The following is a 16,779-nucleotide window of genomic DNA, read 5'->3' as shown; positions in this document are numbered from 1 at the left end:
CTGCCGATTTCTAAACGAAGTGTCTTCTAAAGCCAAATGCAAATTTTTACAGTTTTTGCTTCCAAATTAACGGATTTTAATATAAAATTCCAACCCCTACTTAACCAACTTAAGGGTTGATTTTGCAAATATCGTAAAATAGATATTTAATTACTTTCTATCGAAATCCTATCAAATACTAATTTTCATATAGATTTGCATCAAAACTGGGGGACTTTAATACAAACTTTCAACTCTTATTTATTCACGGAAACGCGGTCGAACAGGATAAAAAGTATCCTATGTCCGTCTCCTGGTTCTAAGCTACCTCTCCACCAATTTTCAGTCAAATCGGTTCAGCCGTTGTTGAGTTATAAAATGCTTCACGAAAACGCGGTCGAACGGGATAAAAAGTATCCTATGTCCTTTTCCTGCTTCTAAGCTACCTCTCGATTAATTTTCAGTCAAATTGGTTCAGCCGTTCTTGAGTTAAAATGACTTCACGGAAACGCGGTCGAACGGGATAAAAAGTATCCTATGTCCGTTTCCTGGTTCTAATCTACCTCTTTACCAATTTTCAGCTAAATCGGTTCAACCGTTATTGAGTTATAAAATGACTTCAAGGAAACGCGGTCGAACGGGATAAAAAGTATCCTATGTCCGTCTCCTGGTTCTAAGCTACCTCTCCACCAATTTTCAGCCAAATCGGTTCAGCCGTTCTTGAGTTATAAGTGGAGTAACTAACACGACTTTCTTTTATATATATAGATGACAATATTTTATTATATACACACTAATAATTCCATGTAAAGCTAATATCCCACTGCTGGACAAGGATCTCTTCAAAGTAAGCGAGTTTTAGGTCAAATTCCACTGCGCTGGCCAAATGCGAATTGGTAGACTTCACTCGCGTTTTAGAACATTTTTAAAGAACTCTTCTGTGTTTCATCACGTTATTGTCTTTCATCGTAATAGTAAATGAAAACTAATTACTAATAAGCACTTTTTAACACAACTTTGTAAAATCATAGGTCGATCTTCGACTTAGGTCGTGCGTTCTACAGCTTCTGTTTTTGCACCACAATCAAATATACCGGCCTCATACTTCTTATTATCACTTTAATCACAATATAACACCATAATTGTAGGAAAAAATATTATTTATAATGCTTTATCTGGCGATTACCGCCCGATTTTGAGAGATAGCAAAATATTGACAGATGGTATCTCAAACTAACTAAAGTAAGCTGTCAGAATGTTATTGAAACGCTTTATGTCATTTTTGTATGGCTCAACCTAACTATGGTAGCGCAAAGCCCTCCCAAAGATAGATAAATAGTAAAAGTTAAAATTTCTAACTATCTTGAGTTATTGAAACGCAAACAACTGTCATCAGCTACTTTTGGTAGCTAATTTAACTTTTAGTTAAAGGTTAGTAAGTTATTGAGACCGGCCGTAAGTAAATTAATGGATAGTTGACAACTAGCAGTATGAGTAATTGCCATGTCGATTTCAACATGTGATAAAAGGCCCTATCTTATAATTATGCAAAGCAGTCACAAATACAAATGTTATGAAAAAAACTTATAGTTTAAAGAAAGAATATATGATACAGACTGTCAATGGGCGGATTAAGGTTGTTGAAGGCCCAGTGTGAAAATTCGCCTGTGATTTGGTGACCTTTTTTTTACGCTGACTGATACACATTTCACAGATTGTTTAGTTTTGACAACCTTTTTTTTTAAGAAACTGTCTTTGGTGGCCGAGGATCGGGAGCCCAGGGTTGGCCGCCCCTTATTAAGCCACTAGAGCAGACGGTACTTTTACGAATGTGAAATTTGTTATATATAAAAAACTTTATGTAGATTTTTTCATCACATATCACTGTTATATTATGGTATCCAATAAAAATGAGAACATCTTTAGTTTATTTACAACAACATGTAAAGTTTATTATTATATGTAAATCTAGACTAACCAAATCTTTAAAGTTGTCATGATTCATACTGCCATAAGTAATAATTATCATGTCAAGCAAGTAAACACTCATGTTTATTAGTGTCCTATGTGTGGGGTTTCACGACATATAACATACATATCACATGGAAATGTATACTATATGAACATTATGATAATGCAGTGACAAAACTACTTTAATATTAGTGTTAGTCTGATAATAATTAGAATTAATTACTTTATGATTTAAAACTAGTTTACTTAAAGATACTGGTATTAATTGGTTTGATTTAATTAGTATTAATATGCCTTTATGTAAACTGGTGTTTACTCGTTAGTAGAATTCAACGATATAAATTTTCTATTATTTTTTATTGATATTACTAAATCTTGTATATAGCTACCCAAAAAAAGAAAAGCAAATTAGTTGCCTTATAAAAGAGAACTGAGAAAATTGTACAATAAAAAAAAATATTTTTAAATATCAATATTATAGTCTTCGGAGGTTGATTGTGGGTGCAGGCTGACTTGACTCAGATGAGGCCACGCATCTGTGATTTGCTTCAAGTAGAAACCCTGTTTTATATGGACTTGGTTATAGATCTCCATGAGCTGCAGTAACTAATTACCGTCAGGTGGACTGCAAGCTCATTCAAGTCAATCCCTAATATTAAAAAAGCAATTTTAATATTAATATTATCTTATCAAAGCTAATGTATTGGTCACAGTGGTTTCATAGTCATAAAGTGTGTACCAATATCAGTACAAAATATCAGCGTAAAAATATTAATCAAGAAATAAATATTACGAGGAAACAATTTTTAATATACCAGGTTTTCATAATGGACTTTTATTTTATTATTCTCTAGTTTTCTTTTATTTTATTCTTACTTTTTTATTTTATGGTATTGTCTGTCTGAGAATTATGAATCTAAGATATAAAATAAGTCTCAAGCTTATCCAGAAGTTAATATAAAATTTTAAAAAAATGATAAACAAAACCCAACAGAAGGTGAGGAAAATCACAGTCAATTTGCACAAACATTGATAGGAATTCTATTTAAATTTTAACATTTGTGTTATTTTTATCAATGCCAATAAATTCATACACTTCTTGGTTGGACAAATACATAATAAGTTTGATAGAAATTTGATAAACAAGGAAAATAAATTAAAATATTTAAATTAAATTATGTAGTATGACAAAAAACTCCAATTTAAAATTAACAGAAATAAGAATTAACAATATTGTACTCGTTTTTTTGCTTGAAGTTATTAATAGTGTATTTATTACGTATTTTTTTCTAATTATATTATTTATCATAATAATATAGATGTTGGAAATAATAGGAATTGGAAGGAGGTGACGGGAACATCTTCAATTTCTTTTATTTTGAGGTGATAGGGCAGAGGGTAATCCTGTGGAGTAGATAAGGAATTAAACTCTAACGTAATAAGAAAAAATATAAACGTATGCAAAAATAATTTTATGAATGAACAATCATTTTCGAAAAATAAAAATTTTAACTTACCTAAATGTTCCAAAATAGCTTTCAGAAGAAATCACAAAACACGCTTTCAATGAGTACACGAAGTAATATAACGGTGATTATTTTCACAGATTTATCTTGAAATAAATACTGAGCACTCACTACCACAACTGTTTTCTGATTAGTTCAGCGATAAGCTACTCCGCCACTGTTCGCGAACAATTAATGTCGTCGAATTAATTACTCACTTGTTTTTATTGAATTTAACGCTCAATTTATGATACAAAAATCGCGATAAAAGTCAAAACAACGAATCACTTGTCCTGTCACTTGACAGAAAGAGGAATAACCTCCTTAGAAAGTAAATTATTTACACAAGTTCCTTAATATAATACAACAGACACAATTAGGTAACAGAATTTGATGTAACTTTGTTTGTGTATGCTTCGAATACGAAAATAAAAATAAATATTTCGCAATAGTATTCAAATCCTTGAGAACTATACACAAAATACGTTCATTCAAGGCGATTGCCACACTGCCACAGACATAGGCAGAGTAAATGCGATAGCTGTCACAGATGAATAAGAGTATCACTGGTTTCAAAGTAATATTTACATATTATTTATTATTACCTATGCTTTATTATTTTAAGAAAGTACGAACGTAAACGGAAGATTTTTTATACCTTTTATACCCATAGCATGGAACAAATGTGAACTTAATACGTTTAAATAATCCCCACTTTTAGACAAAACAGAGATTTTTAAATTTCCATCTCTCAACAATCTATCTCTCTCAATAACAAAGTTTTTCTTTCTTTTATTGCAAGGGAGCCTGGATAAAATACAAAAAACACATTAATAATGCAAAGCAATTGGACAATATTAAAATAATTTAAACCAATAATAAATATTTACTCCGAGGGTACCGACCGACTAACTGAGACAAGACTACGGACGAACCGGTAGCTACAATTAAACAAATTATTAGGTCGATCAAAAATAGTTCAGCCGTTATATGATTGCAGTAATCGATATATTCTAAAACTGTACTAAAGAAAAGATTTGGTGCTCGCTTCCATATGGTTGGATCAAGTTAGTTTCATAGCCATGATGGTGACGAGTTACAAAATTGTTAAGACCTGTAATTCCGATAGGATTAAATAATTATGAATAAGAAATAATAATAATATTTACATACTTCAAAAGAGATGAAATTAGATTAATCCGGAATCCACTTTGTTTGAGCGGGCATGGAATCATTCTTACTGTATTCCATAGCAGCTCTTTGCGGCTGGAGTTGGACCAACGATTCTGTTTGTAGTGACCAAAAAAATTTATTTTTTTCAAATCAGCGCACTTGGCTAGCTAGATACTTTTTCAACAGATACATAAGACATGGTTCTTCTTACCCAATCCCCCATATCAAGGGAATTAAAAAAATGCCAAAATCATCACACGTAATTCTTAGGCGCCCCATAAGACTAATTGTCTACGTACTCACGTGACTCGCACACATCTTTTCAAAGTATCAGATATGCTAAAATGCGAATTAAATCTGTATTTCTTCAGATGTCTCTATGAAATTTGGTATATATATTTTATTTTATACGCTTTATAACGTTACTTATGTCCATAAAACACATTAAAATAAGGCAATGCAGTAAAAACGAAAAGGTCCTTTTGTGGGTTACGATATTATACGTAGGAGGGGTCGATTTATTTAATCAATAATGTCGTGACCTAATCACGTCTTGTATTAATTCATTTTGTTTATGAATGAAGTATATCTAGTATATTTTTTTCCTACACTTTAGGTATCCAGCTCAGCAATTTTATAAAGTGTCATTAATTTGTTTATTTTCCAGATTATAAGAGATTCCCAAAATAATTACATATATAATATTAGATATGTTTTAAAGAAATTGAAAATAAAACAAATTTTCGTGCATCTATTTCATTTATTCCATTTTCATTTGGGGGCACGGCAGTATCCCAGCCAAGTTTTTCTTTTAGCAATCAATTTACTTAGCAATAAAAATAGCATAAAATAATTGTTATGATAAAATGCTGCAGTAAAGATTGTCTAAAACATTTAACTTTTATAGATACTTATAACTAATAATAGTAATACAAAAAACAACGTATTATCGTAGGCTAGTGTAATTTATCTATGATTAATTGGTGCACGTTCACCAAACCTTTTTTTAAGATTTTTCACTTCATTTGTGCTGAGTATAAAAAGCGCATTTATAAAATAAAAAGTAGTTACAGATGTATTTATTTAACACTTATTTATCAATTGTTGTAAAAGGGTAACTGTTATGATAACGGCTAAACATTTTCACAATATATATTTTCTGGTCCCGGCTTAGAAACTAAGATCTATATAGGTATAGTCCGCGTAAAACTGTTAGTCCGCTCTGAATATAGAAATGAATCGCGTCGCCATAGCAAATTGTATGACAACACCTGCTCGCAACAACTTCAGAGCGGACTATCAGTTTGGCGCGGACTTTACTACGTCATCAATAAAGAATAGAAATATTAACAGAACTGTGACTGTTAATGCTAAGTTTAACAATCAAATATGTAGATAACAATATAAATTATATATTATTGGCATAATGTAAGTATTAGATGTTGAAATTAATTATCCGTGGCTTTAGGTATTTCATATTATATCTGTTTATGTGTGCATGTTTCTTTTCTCGCTCTGAGAGTTATCTTGACATCGCGTGATAGCTATTATTTCGTTATTAAAACAACAACATGATAGCGTTATCTTGGGATCGTACGAAAATGTTAATATTAATATGAGTTTTGTAAAAATTAAGAAGAACTCCTTAAATTAACTCCAGCAAGTGCAGCAATAAAGATATTTACACAAGTCTTTCACAAAAACCTATTAAGTTCGTAATTCTGAATATAATTGAAGTTTTTATTGAATTACTATTTTAACTGTGTGATGGAAGGCTTTTAACAATAAATACTTTACTAAGAATATTGCGAACATTCCTCTGAATCGCGCTGAAAAACCTATATCTTGCGAAAAATAAATGAGAATCGAGATGAGTACCGAATGGGTTATTTACATACTCGTCCTGTGTGTGGGATATTTAGGATTTAAATTATACCAACAATAAATCGTTACTATATTATGTGACGTCACACATGTGTATTTTCATGACTTCAGAGCTCTAAACATACCTAAAGTATCGAAATTTGTTGACTATATAACTAAGGGTAATCAAGACAAAAAAATCATTGAGAAAATGATAATCGTCCTTTAATGTTTGCCGCACCTATACATAAGCAGGTAAGCATAGTAAAACGGACATAACGCTCTCCCGCACTGCTTTTTAAAAAGCAATTTTCCTTGCATAAATATATGATTTATTAGCTTGTATCATTTTTTTATCACGCACTTCTATAACTTTATTTCGCAACAAAAACGTAAAAACTAGCTGTAATTTTAGTCTAATTCTACGTCCATAGGTTTGACTTTCAATCTTTTAGCCAACGCTGCGCTAGAATCTATCTGCTGTTTCACATAGGAAACTGTTCCTTTGCCGTCCGTTATCTGTGCTGCTTTCTTCTCCTTGTCTCCTGGTGCTAATACTGGTAAATTAGGGTCGGCCTGTAAATAAAAATATTAACTTATTAACGGCTTTCTACGATATTTTACAATTATTTAAGCCTTTGAATGGACTCTTTACATGGTGCTTTGTTAACATCAGATTCTACCGTCAAAAAATAAAATAAGCATACATTCTGGATTCTTACGCTTCAAAGATCGATTACCGTAGGTAAGTAATTTGTAATATTCAGAATTATGTGTTTTACAAATCACCTAATTTCTAACTTAAACCTTAGCCTTTTCATTTTGGCAAAAGATCCGTGCTCAGTAATTGAAGAGGAGTTGTGATAGAGTAAAACCGAGACCATTCAAATAATACAAGACCATTCAAATAATAATACAAGAGTAGGTATAGTCCGCGTTAAACTGCTAGTCCGCTATGAATATAGAAATGAATCGCGTCGCCATAGCAAATTGTATGACTACACCTGCTCGCAACAACTTCAGAGCGGACTAGCAGTTTGGCGAGGACTACACCTAGTTTTCGATTCCTATAACATACCGGCTCTAACTGCCTCCAGTGTTGCATGCTCTCCGTGAGTCTGTCCCCGAAGCCGGGGGCGAAGCACTCAGGGTCCACAGCCACGAAGCAGTGCCCCAAGTTAGCGGGACCGCCCTGCCCGCTGTGTGACCACGAGCGTATATGATGACCGTAATTCGAGCCTAGAAAAAAGTTAATGCCATAGATTTAGTCTACTGTTCGCTTCATTTTTGTTACGTTGCTTGTAAATTCCACAGTTTTATATAAAGTGTAAAGAAACTATAAGGTTACAGTATTAAAATTGATAATAACATAATAAGGGTTCAACAGTTTTCAAATGATCCATTATAAAAGTAGGAATAGTGCAGGAATTTCAGGATATATTAAAAAATTAATAAAATGCAAAATCTCGATTGTCTAGATTTACCATTTGATAACCTACTAATGGTAAAAGGTATATTCGTACTATGCGAAAAATCGTAATTTACACAAAATTATAAATAAAAATAAACACTTATAAAGGATCTAACGGTTCTATTTTCATTAAAACGCAATATTTACGGGCCTTCTAGTAGTTACAAGTAAATTTAATTATATTTACCTGAGGAGATACCGCAAAACAGTTCTACCATAGCCGCCAATCCGTATCCTTTGTAACCTGAAGTTTTCTCTCCCCCACCCAATGGCATCAAGCAACCAGTATTGAATGCCTAGAAAAAACAATATATTACATTTTCATTTCCTTTTTCCAGGACGTTTTATACCTTCTATTAAAAATATCTAAAAGATAATATAGTTATATAGAGTTGATCACAGATGTCCAAGAAAGCAGAGATCACTTATTAGGAATTCTTATAATAATAATGCATTGTAACGTTACTGACTGTAATTGTCATCTAAAGTCAAAGTAAACAAATTTACTCCATTATAGCATAATTTCTGATACGCATAATATTAGTCAAATCTATCGAGTAAAGTGAAAGCTTATTCAACCTAACCATGCAGTCTGCGGCGATCAGTGTGCAGTCACGCATTTCACAAATTTGCTGCATTAAAAATAACTATTAATTAGGAGTATATTTGTTTAATTTAATATTTTCTTCGCGTTTATTAATGTTAAACATTAACATGTGTTTAGACTTTACATACCAATTGTGCGTCATTCGTTTCTTTACCGTCCGGGTCTTGCGCCCACCCAGAGGGAATCGGTTCGTCTTTCCTCATCTGCATCTCTATCTAGAAATATAAAAAATAACTTTACTTTACGTTCAGAAAAACGTATTAAATTACATATTTGTGAATAGAATCATGTATCAAAAAGATAAAATATTTAAAACGTAATCATAGTAAAAAGGACTGGATTTATTTGTTAGTCTGCATCTAATAAAATTACTATATAAGTTATATTCCAAGGTAAAACCTAATGTAGTTCGACTCCACCGCCACACCTATTTATACCTAAAAATAGCTGTGTTAAGCGCTACTGTGCTCTGGTTTAAAGGGTGTAGTAAGGAAAACATACTTTTGCGAAGCATTCCAGCTTGGTCCACAGGGGTTGCGGCACACCTCACCTCTCTGGCCGACCTCAGGTAGGAAACTAATCTTATCTGGGATTGATTAAAGGTGTCCGTGGGCGGCAGTCCAATTACTTATATTGTAAGTACCAACTTCAATTGTAATAAATGAGGAAAACAATTTTTCTATTAAATAATAAGATTTATTTTCCTTATACTACTTTTTTGCTGATTATAATAGATAATGCATAATGCATGATACTGTAATTATGCCAGAGTCTATAATTTACACGTATTTGTGGAAGCATTGTTTGTATTTCCGTGTGTGTTATAATAAAAAAGTAGCTTCAAATGGTTATTGTAATATAACGCACGGTACGGTGTCGCCAGTTGGATTTTTTGTAAACTTGGCTGACACACTACGACGTATCTAGAACACAGGACACACCTACATGTCATTGAATAAAGGTTCGCACACATTCAGGCACGCCAGGTTACAACACAATATCAATGACAAAATCTCATTATTGTCTCTTATTTTAAATGGTGACTGGGCGTACCTAATGTAGCGATAATTGAAAAATGCATGGAAGTCATTCAATAAAAAATTTGCAAAGCGATGTGATAAACGGGCGCGATAGTGATGTGCGCTGAGCCTAATACTTATTTCAAAATGTTACCAATATAAATATTTATTTTTTTGACGTTACCTTGCCAACAGCAACGGCTGTAGTTGCCATATCCAGGTAGAAAGTCTCCCCCTTTGAAGCTGGCGCTACCACCGACAACGGATTTGTTCCTAATGCTGACTGAAAGTAAGAACAAAAATCTTAGATTAATGAAGATACACAAAAATAAAATAGATCAAAAAATAACGACTATTGTATATTTTCTTGGTATGCAGATCGCTTTCCACAATTTTATCGGTTCTGAGAATAGACCCGTGCAAATATCTATAAGCTTATACTTTGCCCGTGCCCAGGACAGCAGGACATATAATGGGCCAGCAGCCATAGTACATTTTTTGTTGATTAATTATAAAAACTTAAACTTTTTTGTTAATGTGAAAATCATAGATAAGTAAAGATTACTCACTCCTAACAAGAAAATGTATCCAGTTTTGAGAATTGAAATAGTTGCGTAAAAAAGTTTTGCCACGTCTCCGTGATAAAATGTCGCTAAAATATTTGAAATAATTATATATTTATTACGTAAATTACGTAATTATTACGTAAATTAGTTATTTATTCGTAAATTTGGTATAATTACCCATATATTATTATAGTCATATCAAAGAATGCTCAACTACGTACCTTTTTACTTCTAGTTGGAGCCAGAAGTGGAGATGTATTTGTGAACGCCATTCCTATCAAGCCCTTATCTGCTGCTTTTTGTGCCCACCACCCAGCCATGCCGTTGTGATTGGAACCTGAAAATACGAAGTAGAACTTAATGAAAATATATTTAGTATAGTGTAATTGGTGTGGCATCGTTGGTCAGAGTTGCACGACGTACAGGGCCGCACTGAAAACCAGTCGCCGGAGTCTGTTATTTCTCACAGGCATCGGCAGAGACTGAGTGCGATCATTTTTGCTGCTATACTGTATCGTTTACGTCACGTGTTATTTTATTTGTTATTATTTTTATTGTATCCCTTCCATTGTTATTATTTTCTTTTGTATGTTGTAACTTGTATAGCATGTAAAATAAATGGTTTCTTTCTTTCTTTCTTTCTTTCTTTCTTTCAAAATTAGTGAGAATGGACTTATATAAAATCTCTTAATTTTTACCCACATTGAGCCTATTACGGTTCAATACATAAAGTGAAAAACGCCGAAAAATAGCGGTTTCTTGAATGGATACCTTTATTTTTAAGTCTTTTTTTATTTTTATAAAATTTGTTGTTCTAGAAGCGACCGTTATACACACTCTGTAAATAATTCAAGTGTCTATCTATTACGGTCCACGAGATTGAGCCATGTGACAGACGGACAGACAGCGCAGGCTTACTAATAGAGTTCCGCTTCTACCCCATGGGTACGAAAACCCAAAAAATAATTGTAAAGTAATTGTAATTGTAAAATTGTAATTATGTTGATACAATATTTCTTTTTTTTGTTTTCTTGTATTTCATATTTTATCGGATTCCTTCATCTTATGTTATTATTTTACTGTAATTCTATTCCTTGTAGTCTGCTCCACCTCTAACTTCGCACACCCTATCCTACTTCCCTTATATGTCCTTTTCTCTTTTCCATGCATAGGTTGTCTGGAAGAGATCGCTGCTTAGCGATAAGGCCGCCTATTGCATCTTGTTTTAGCCTTAATTAATACTACTGTTAAATTCTACTGTAAGTGTGCAATAAAGTGCTATTCTATTCTAATATCTGCCTAGTTACATACCTTTCACTGTAACCCAGCCCACGCCAGTTTGCTTCGCTTTCCTAACAGCGATGTCCATCGCGAAGTGGCTGGCTGTGGCTCCGAGGACGTTGTTCGCATCCACCCAGGCTGTGGACGCACTCTCCTTGAGGATCTTCGGCTCATTGTTAGGACAGCAAGCACCACTTATGATGTCGTTCACGTATAATTCTGAAAGGAAAAAGTATTATCCTCAGTAGGTATACAATAAAATAATTAGAGTCCCACATTTTCGTAACAGTTATCTAAAGAGATTTCCATTCTTGTGGGTACCAAGAAAATATGCACAAGGACAAGGCTACGTATGCAATACTTCGTTGGGATCACCTAACAAATATCTAAATTTGAGTACGATCGCAATTATAATTATAGGAATACATATAACAAGACTTTAAAATAATATTTATAAGGAAACCGGAGGTTGTGAGACTTGGGGGTGGTGTAGGAAATATGTCAGTGTATGGTATGTCGGCTGACTTACAGTGCGGTAGCCATTTATTCGTCAGGAACGGCAACACATCTATGATCGGCTTCAGGCAGAACCCCTGCTCTATATGGAGTTGATTAGCAATGTCCGAAGGCGGCAGTGACCACTTTCATAAGATCGACTATATTGGCCTTGCGATCTCTGAGGACTTATTTGGAAGTCTCGTGCAAGTGTCTCACTCTACCACTTCGCCGATTACAATCGCACATCGCCGTAGGTGGTTTGTAGTCTCCGCAATCGAAATCTCAAAAATCTCTAGCTCCTTTAACACTTTAATTTGAGTAATTTGAGTAATTTGAAATATTTTAATACGTTGATGAAACCTTACCTAACCTATTTAACCCATGACTAGGATGCCCCATCCGGTCAGCTTGGATAAGCAGCTCCGCTTGTTGCTGTGCTGCTTTCGTAGCCGTCCCCACCGCCTTCAGACAGTCGGTCATGAACCGTAACGCCTCGGAGGTTGCTACCTTACCCATGATGCCCTGGAAAGGATATGGTCCGGTCATAGATATAGATCGAGGTACAGAAAAGTTTATTAATCCAGATATTTCAATTTCGATGTCTTTTTCTGATGTACCAGTTTCGAATCTGGCGATATTTTCGAAGCAGAAATGAATTTTTGTTTTTAAAATTAACACGTGACTTAAATGATGAAAGGAGCTGAGTAAGGACAGGTTTAAGAACTCTTGCTTCAGGTCTCAATATCTCTGGAACTACGGACGAATGCGAAAGCGTAGCCGATAAAGGTATTAGGGGGAATATCGTGAGATTTAGGCCGGTGGAGTGCGGCACAACCACTTCACCAGCGTAGCGTGAACTTGAAAGCTTTTGAACAGTCGTAAAGCTATGGGAAGTCTTCTAACCCACTTGGCTTATAACCTTCACAGTCTACAAGAAAAATCATCTACAAAATATGTACAGTAATAAGTGGTTGATGATCGTGCGTTTTACGAGTAGTTTCATGCTATGACTGTTCTTCGAATTAATGAGAGAATAGGATTGATTTAGATTACAGATGATTCAAGAATCTTTGTCTCTTCAAATCCATTTTGTAAACATAGTAAAATTATTATGATTACATACTGTGACAAACCGAGAAAGAGCAATAAAAAGAGAGAGAGGAGATTACATCAAACAATTGTCGTATGATTAACGTAATTTCATACACGATTTACTAAAGTTGAGGATTTATTATGTTTAAAGACTGATTAGGTACATACCTACTTAAGTGGCATGTGTGTTTGTAAACAAGATTACGGCAATCTCTGGTATGTTTACTTAAATGAACACTTCATTAAAATTGTTTTTATTTCGTCATGAAAAGTTTTAATTACGAATTTTGTTATTGGAGATGTAAACGGTTACGGTACACCGTACAAATACACCGTTTAAAGCAATTACAGAAATTATTTACAATCATTACATCAATGGTGAAAGAAAACGTCATGAGGAAATTTGTACGCATGGGAGTTCTTCGAAAAAAATTTTTAAGTGAATAAAGTCTACTAATCCGCACTTGGCAACTGCCGTGGACTGGAGCTAAAACCTTAGTAGAAACTCGAGCCCAGCAGTGGATTAATGATGATTTGACAACAACGATGTGGGCGTGACTAGACGTCCAACATATCACGACATGACGTAATCATGAGTTGACTCTGTACCTATCTGATAAACAAAAGTTTATGATTTTCGACAAATGGACCTTATAGTGATAGTAGTAGCACAGTATAAGGATATATTATACTGTGGTAGTAGTGAGCACCTGATATTTGTGCGTATACCACGTCCATTATTAGAATAGGACGTCCATAGAAATTGTGTTATTATAACCGCGATCTAGAATTTATCGCTATAAATAGAATCAGGAAAGTACGAGTATTAATATAACGATAGCGATATATGAACTGGGAACGTATGACTCTTTGCCGACTGTGGCAGAACTAAACTATGAATTCATGAAAAAACAAAGATCTCTTTATCGCCTGTCCCTACTATGGGGGATGAAAGAATTGTTAAACTTATGATGTAACGGGGAAATAAACTTAGATTTTCGGTTGTTACCATAAGGTGGACTGCATGCTCGTCTGCTAGTCCTATATTATTAAAATAATATGTAAGCTTGACGCACGAACCGCATCACGCTAGAAATGGATGTGGTGATGCGGTGGTACCTCCCTCGTCGGACGAGAAGTACTGGCTTACTACTTTAGGAGAACAAGAAGTACTTACATATTTCACTTCTATGAGTATTTTTATATAATGCGCAATTATACTACACCTATAATAGATAATTTCTCCATATCATAATGTTGTGTAATTATCCGACCAATAAATTGGTATAATGGGACATTATTCTATTGAATACTCGTTATTTTAATGATAACTGTAGTAACTACACAGTTAATAGCAAATAAACACTTATCTGTAGGCCATAGGTAATAAAAATAATAGTGAAATGTAGATACGAGTATCTTATACTTTGTGCGTTAGACGATTATTTGCAAAAACAAGTTTCAATAAATGAATATTCACTAAAACGTCAATGTAGAATGTGAATGTTGTATATTTTGAAGTTTCTTTGTATATGAGTCGCAAACAAATCGAAGAGGAAAAAATATTAAACATATTTGACCGATTTCCACGAACAGCTTTATGAATAACGTTCAAAATGCGATAAGGAAAAGAAATATAGGAATAGTCTAAAGAAAGTAAAAAGGTAGATAAGATAGCTATGCAATTATTTGCCAATGGAAACACTTTTCATGTAAGAGTACCTAAGTACTCTAATTCACCTGAATGTAGGACAAAGCAGGTAGGTAAATGTCCTGCCTTGTATTGTCATTAGATAATGCGTGACATTGAAAGGGGAATTACAGGTGGTTGTCACAATATCTGATATACAAGTCATTTAATTGTTGGTCTTAATTAACTCATTAGACTGAATGACTTCATTAGTCTTTTACCGACTTCATTAATAGGTTTAACCGATCATTCAAACTAATTTTGGACGCCAAAAAACAAGTGGCATAATTATCGTTACCATATCTACATTTTTTGTTATCTGTTATTTGGGTATTGTTTTGTTCAAACGTCTGCAGATGTTTTTTTACATTTAAGACGTTTAAATGTAAACATAAGACTTACAATAGGTGCGAAAGTTGGTGAAACTATTACTATGTATGTAGTTGGGGAGACATGTTTTTCCGGGGGAGACATATTTTTCCGAGGCGTTTCAGTTAAGTCCTCAGGGGTACTAGGCATCTGTGGCCGACCTCAGGTAGGAATGTTTAAGCATATTTGGGGTTGATTATAGATGTCCGTGGGAGGCAGTAGCCAATTACCATCAGGTGGATGCAGTCCATGTTCGTCAGGCAGTCAACTGGACCCCGGTAGTACCTAGGTAGTCTAGCCTACCAATCGATCGCCGTCCTATATCGGATGGGTTACTGATGTTTACAAGGTAGTAAGTTAGAGCGGTAGTTTTCTCCGTAGATTACGTAAAAAAAGGTGCAGGAATGCAAAGTATAGGGAACCTTGTTTGTGTCCTTAGGGTGTACGTGACTTTCCAAATATAGGTAATTGTTAGTAAATGTACAAGCCAAGAAGTAATAATACTAATTATTATTGTTATTTGGCGTTTTTATGTTAATAATAAAGTATTGTTATTTGAAAGATAACAAAAAATAATACAGTTATTAAAATTAATAATAAAAATAAATTTATTAAAAATTCCGAATTTTACACTACAGTATTAATTAATTTAAATTATGTTGGGTATCTTACGCTATTGAAATTAAATTGATTTACGTAGGTATATAACTTCCAAAAATAAGAAGTAGATATTTATTAATCAATTAAAATAAACGAGCAATTACTAAAAATCTGAATCAATAGATAGTCAATCAAACAATTTTGTTTGTCATATAACTAAGGAAATTTTTACTCGAAGTTTATTTGCATAACCTAAACTCGACATCGTAAACAAACCAATGTCAAATAAATCAATATTACCAAAAAACCCAACGCTTCCTATTTTATGTTGAGAAAAATATAGATAATTAAACCATAAATGAGTATGAACAAAAACACAACTTACCGTAAGAAAGATTTGAACGACAACAGTATTTGTAAACAAAAATGTAAGTTCGCGACAGAACTCCCGGCGCCCCGCTGCGTAACTGAACTGAATAACAGAATAATAATAAAGACGTTTACTTCTTTTTGACGCGACCTGTGACGTCATGCGACTTTGACAGATCATTCATTCGGTCACAAGAGTGAATGATTTAATCTACAACTTTTCGCCGATGGTAGGCGAATTATTTGTTGCTTATGAAGTTATGAGTACTTAATAAGTTTTGTCATAAAATGCTTACATTTTATACATGTTAGTTGTATAAAAATTAAATAAATGTAAGCAGATACTTTTAATAATCAAGGTACACATGGGATTAATATGTCAAAACAAAAAATATTTTGTGCTATAAATGATAATTGCTGTAACCTTTATATAAGGCGCAACAAATATTACGTACATTGAGGTACTTACTGATCATTGTTTTTTGGCGTAATAACTTTATATTTTTTTAAAAGATCAAAGTAGGGAACGAGCATGTAGTTCACCCAACAATAATATGAGTAGACACTGTCGACCATTGACATCTGTTATGTGACCTACTCCATAAAGAAAATCTTTTACCCGAAACCGATCATAATTTATCTACCCCTGAATTTTTTTTTGAACCTGACGATAAAGCAGACGTGCTACCTGATGGAAAGTAGTTAACGTCGCCTATGGACATTTGC

At 33.7% G+C, this 16,779-nt stretch overlaps 2 protein-coding genes across 6 annotated transcripts in view; both read right to left on the bottom strand.

The window, feature by feature from the left end:
* FDL (fused lobes) overlaps window positions 1-3,968 on the bottom strand; it is a 178,447-nt gene extending 174,479 nt beyond the window's left edge. For all 5 annotated transcript variants that reach the window (XM_073086355.1, XM_073086354.1, XM_073086358.1 and 2 more), the window contains exon 1: window positions 3,468-3,968. The gene's annotated coding sequence lies outside the window, so the exon portion shown is untranslated. The remainder of the gene's footprint in view (window positions 1-3,467) is intronic.
* A 1,400-nt stretch (window positions 3,969-5,368) lies between these two features.
* Window positions 5,369-16,167, bottom strand: LOC140752245 (uncharacterized oxidoreductase YjmC). The gene is made up of 9 exons (XM_073086466.1): window positions 16,070-16,167; window positions 12,299-12,455; window positions 11,466-11,654; window positions 10,376-10,491; window positions 9,773-9,871; window positions 8,698-8,784; window positions 8,150-8,258; window positions 7,570-7,730; window positions 5,369-7,067 (listed from the first exon to the last, which is right to left on the bottom strand). Exons 2-9 carry the CDS (start codon window positions 12,447-12,449, stop codon window positions 6,903-6,905), a joined length of 1,077 nt encoding a protein of 358 aa, XP_072942567.1. The 5' UTR covers window positions 12,450-12,455; window positions 16,070-16,167; the 3' UTR covers window positions 5,369-6,902.
* Between the last annotated feature and the right edge of the window lie 612 nt (window positions 16,168-16,779).

Source organism: Epargyreus clarus, unplaced genomic scaffold (genome assembly GCF_041222505.1).
Source record: "Epargyreus clarus isolate Ecla_fem2 unplaced genomic scaffold, WU_Ecla_fem_2.2 ptg000024l, whole genome shotgun sequence".
Classification (NCBI taxonomy): Eukaryota; Metazoa; Arthropoda; class Insecta; order Lepidoptera; family Hesperiidae; genus Epargyreus; species Epargyreus clarus.
Note: the sequence above shows the minus strand (reverse complement) of the source record. Positions and strands in the feature narration are given on the sequence as shown.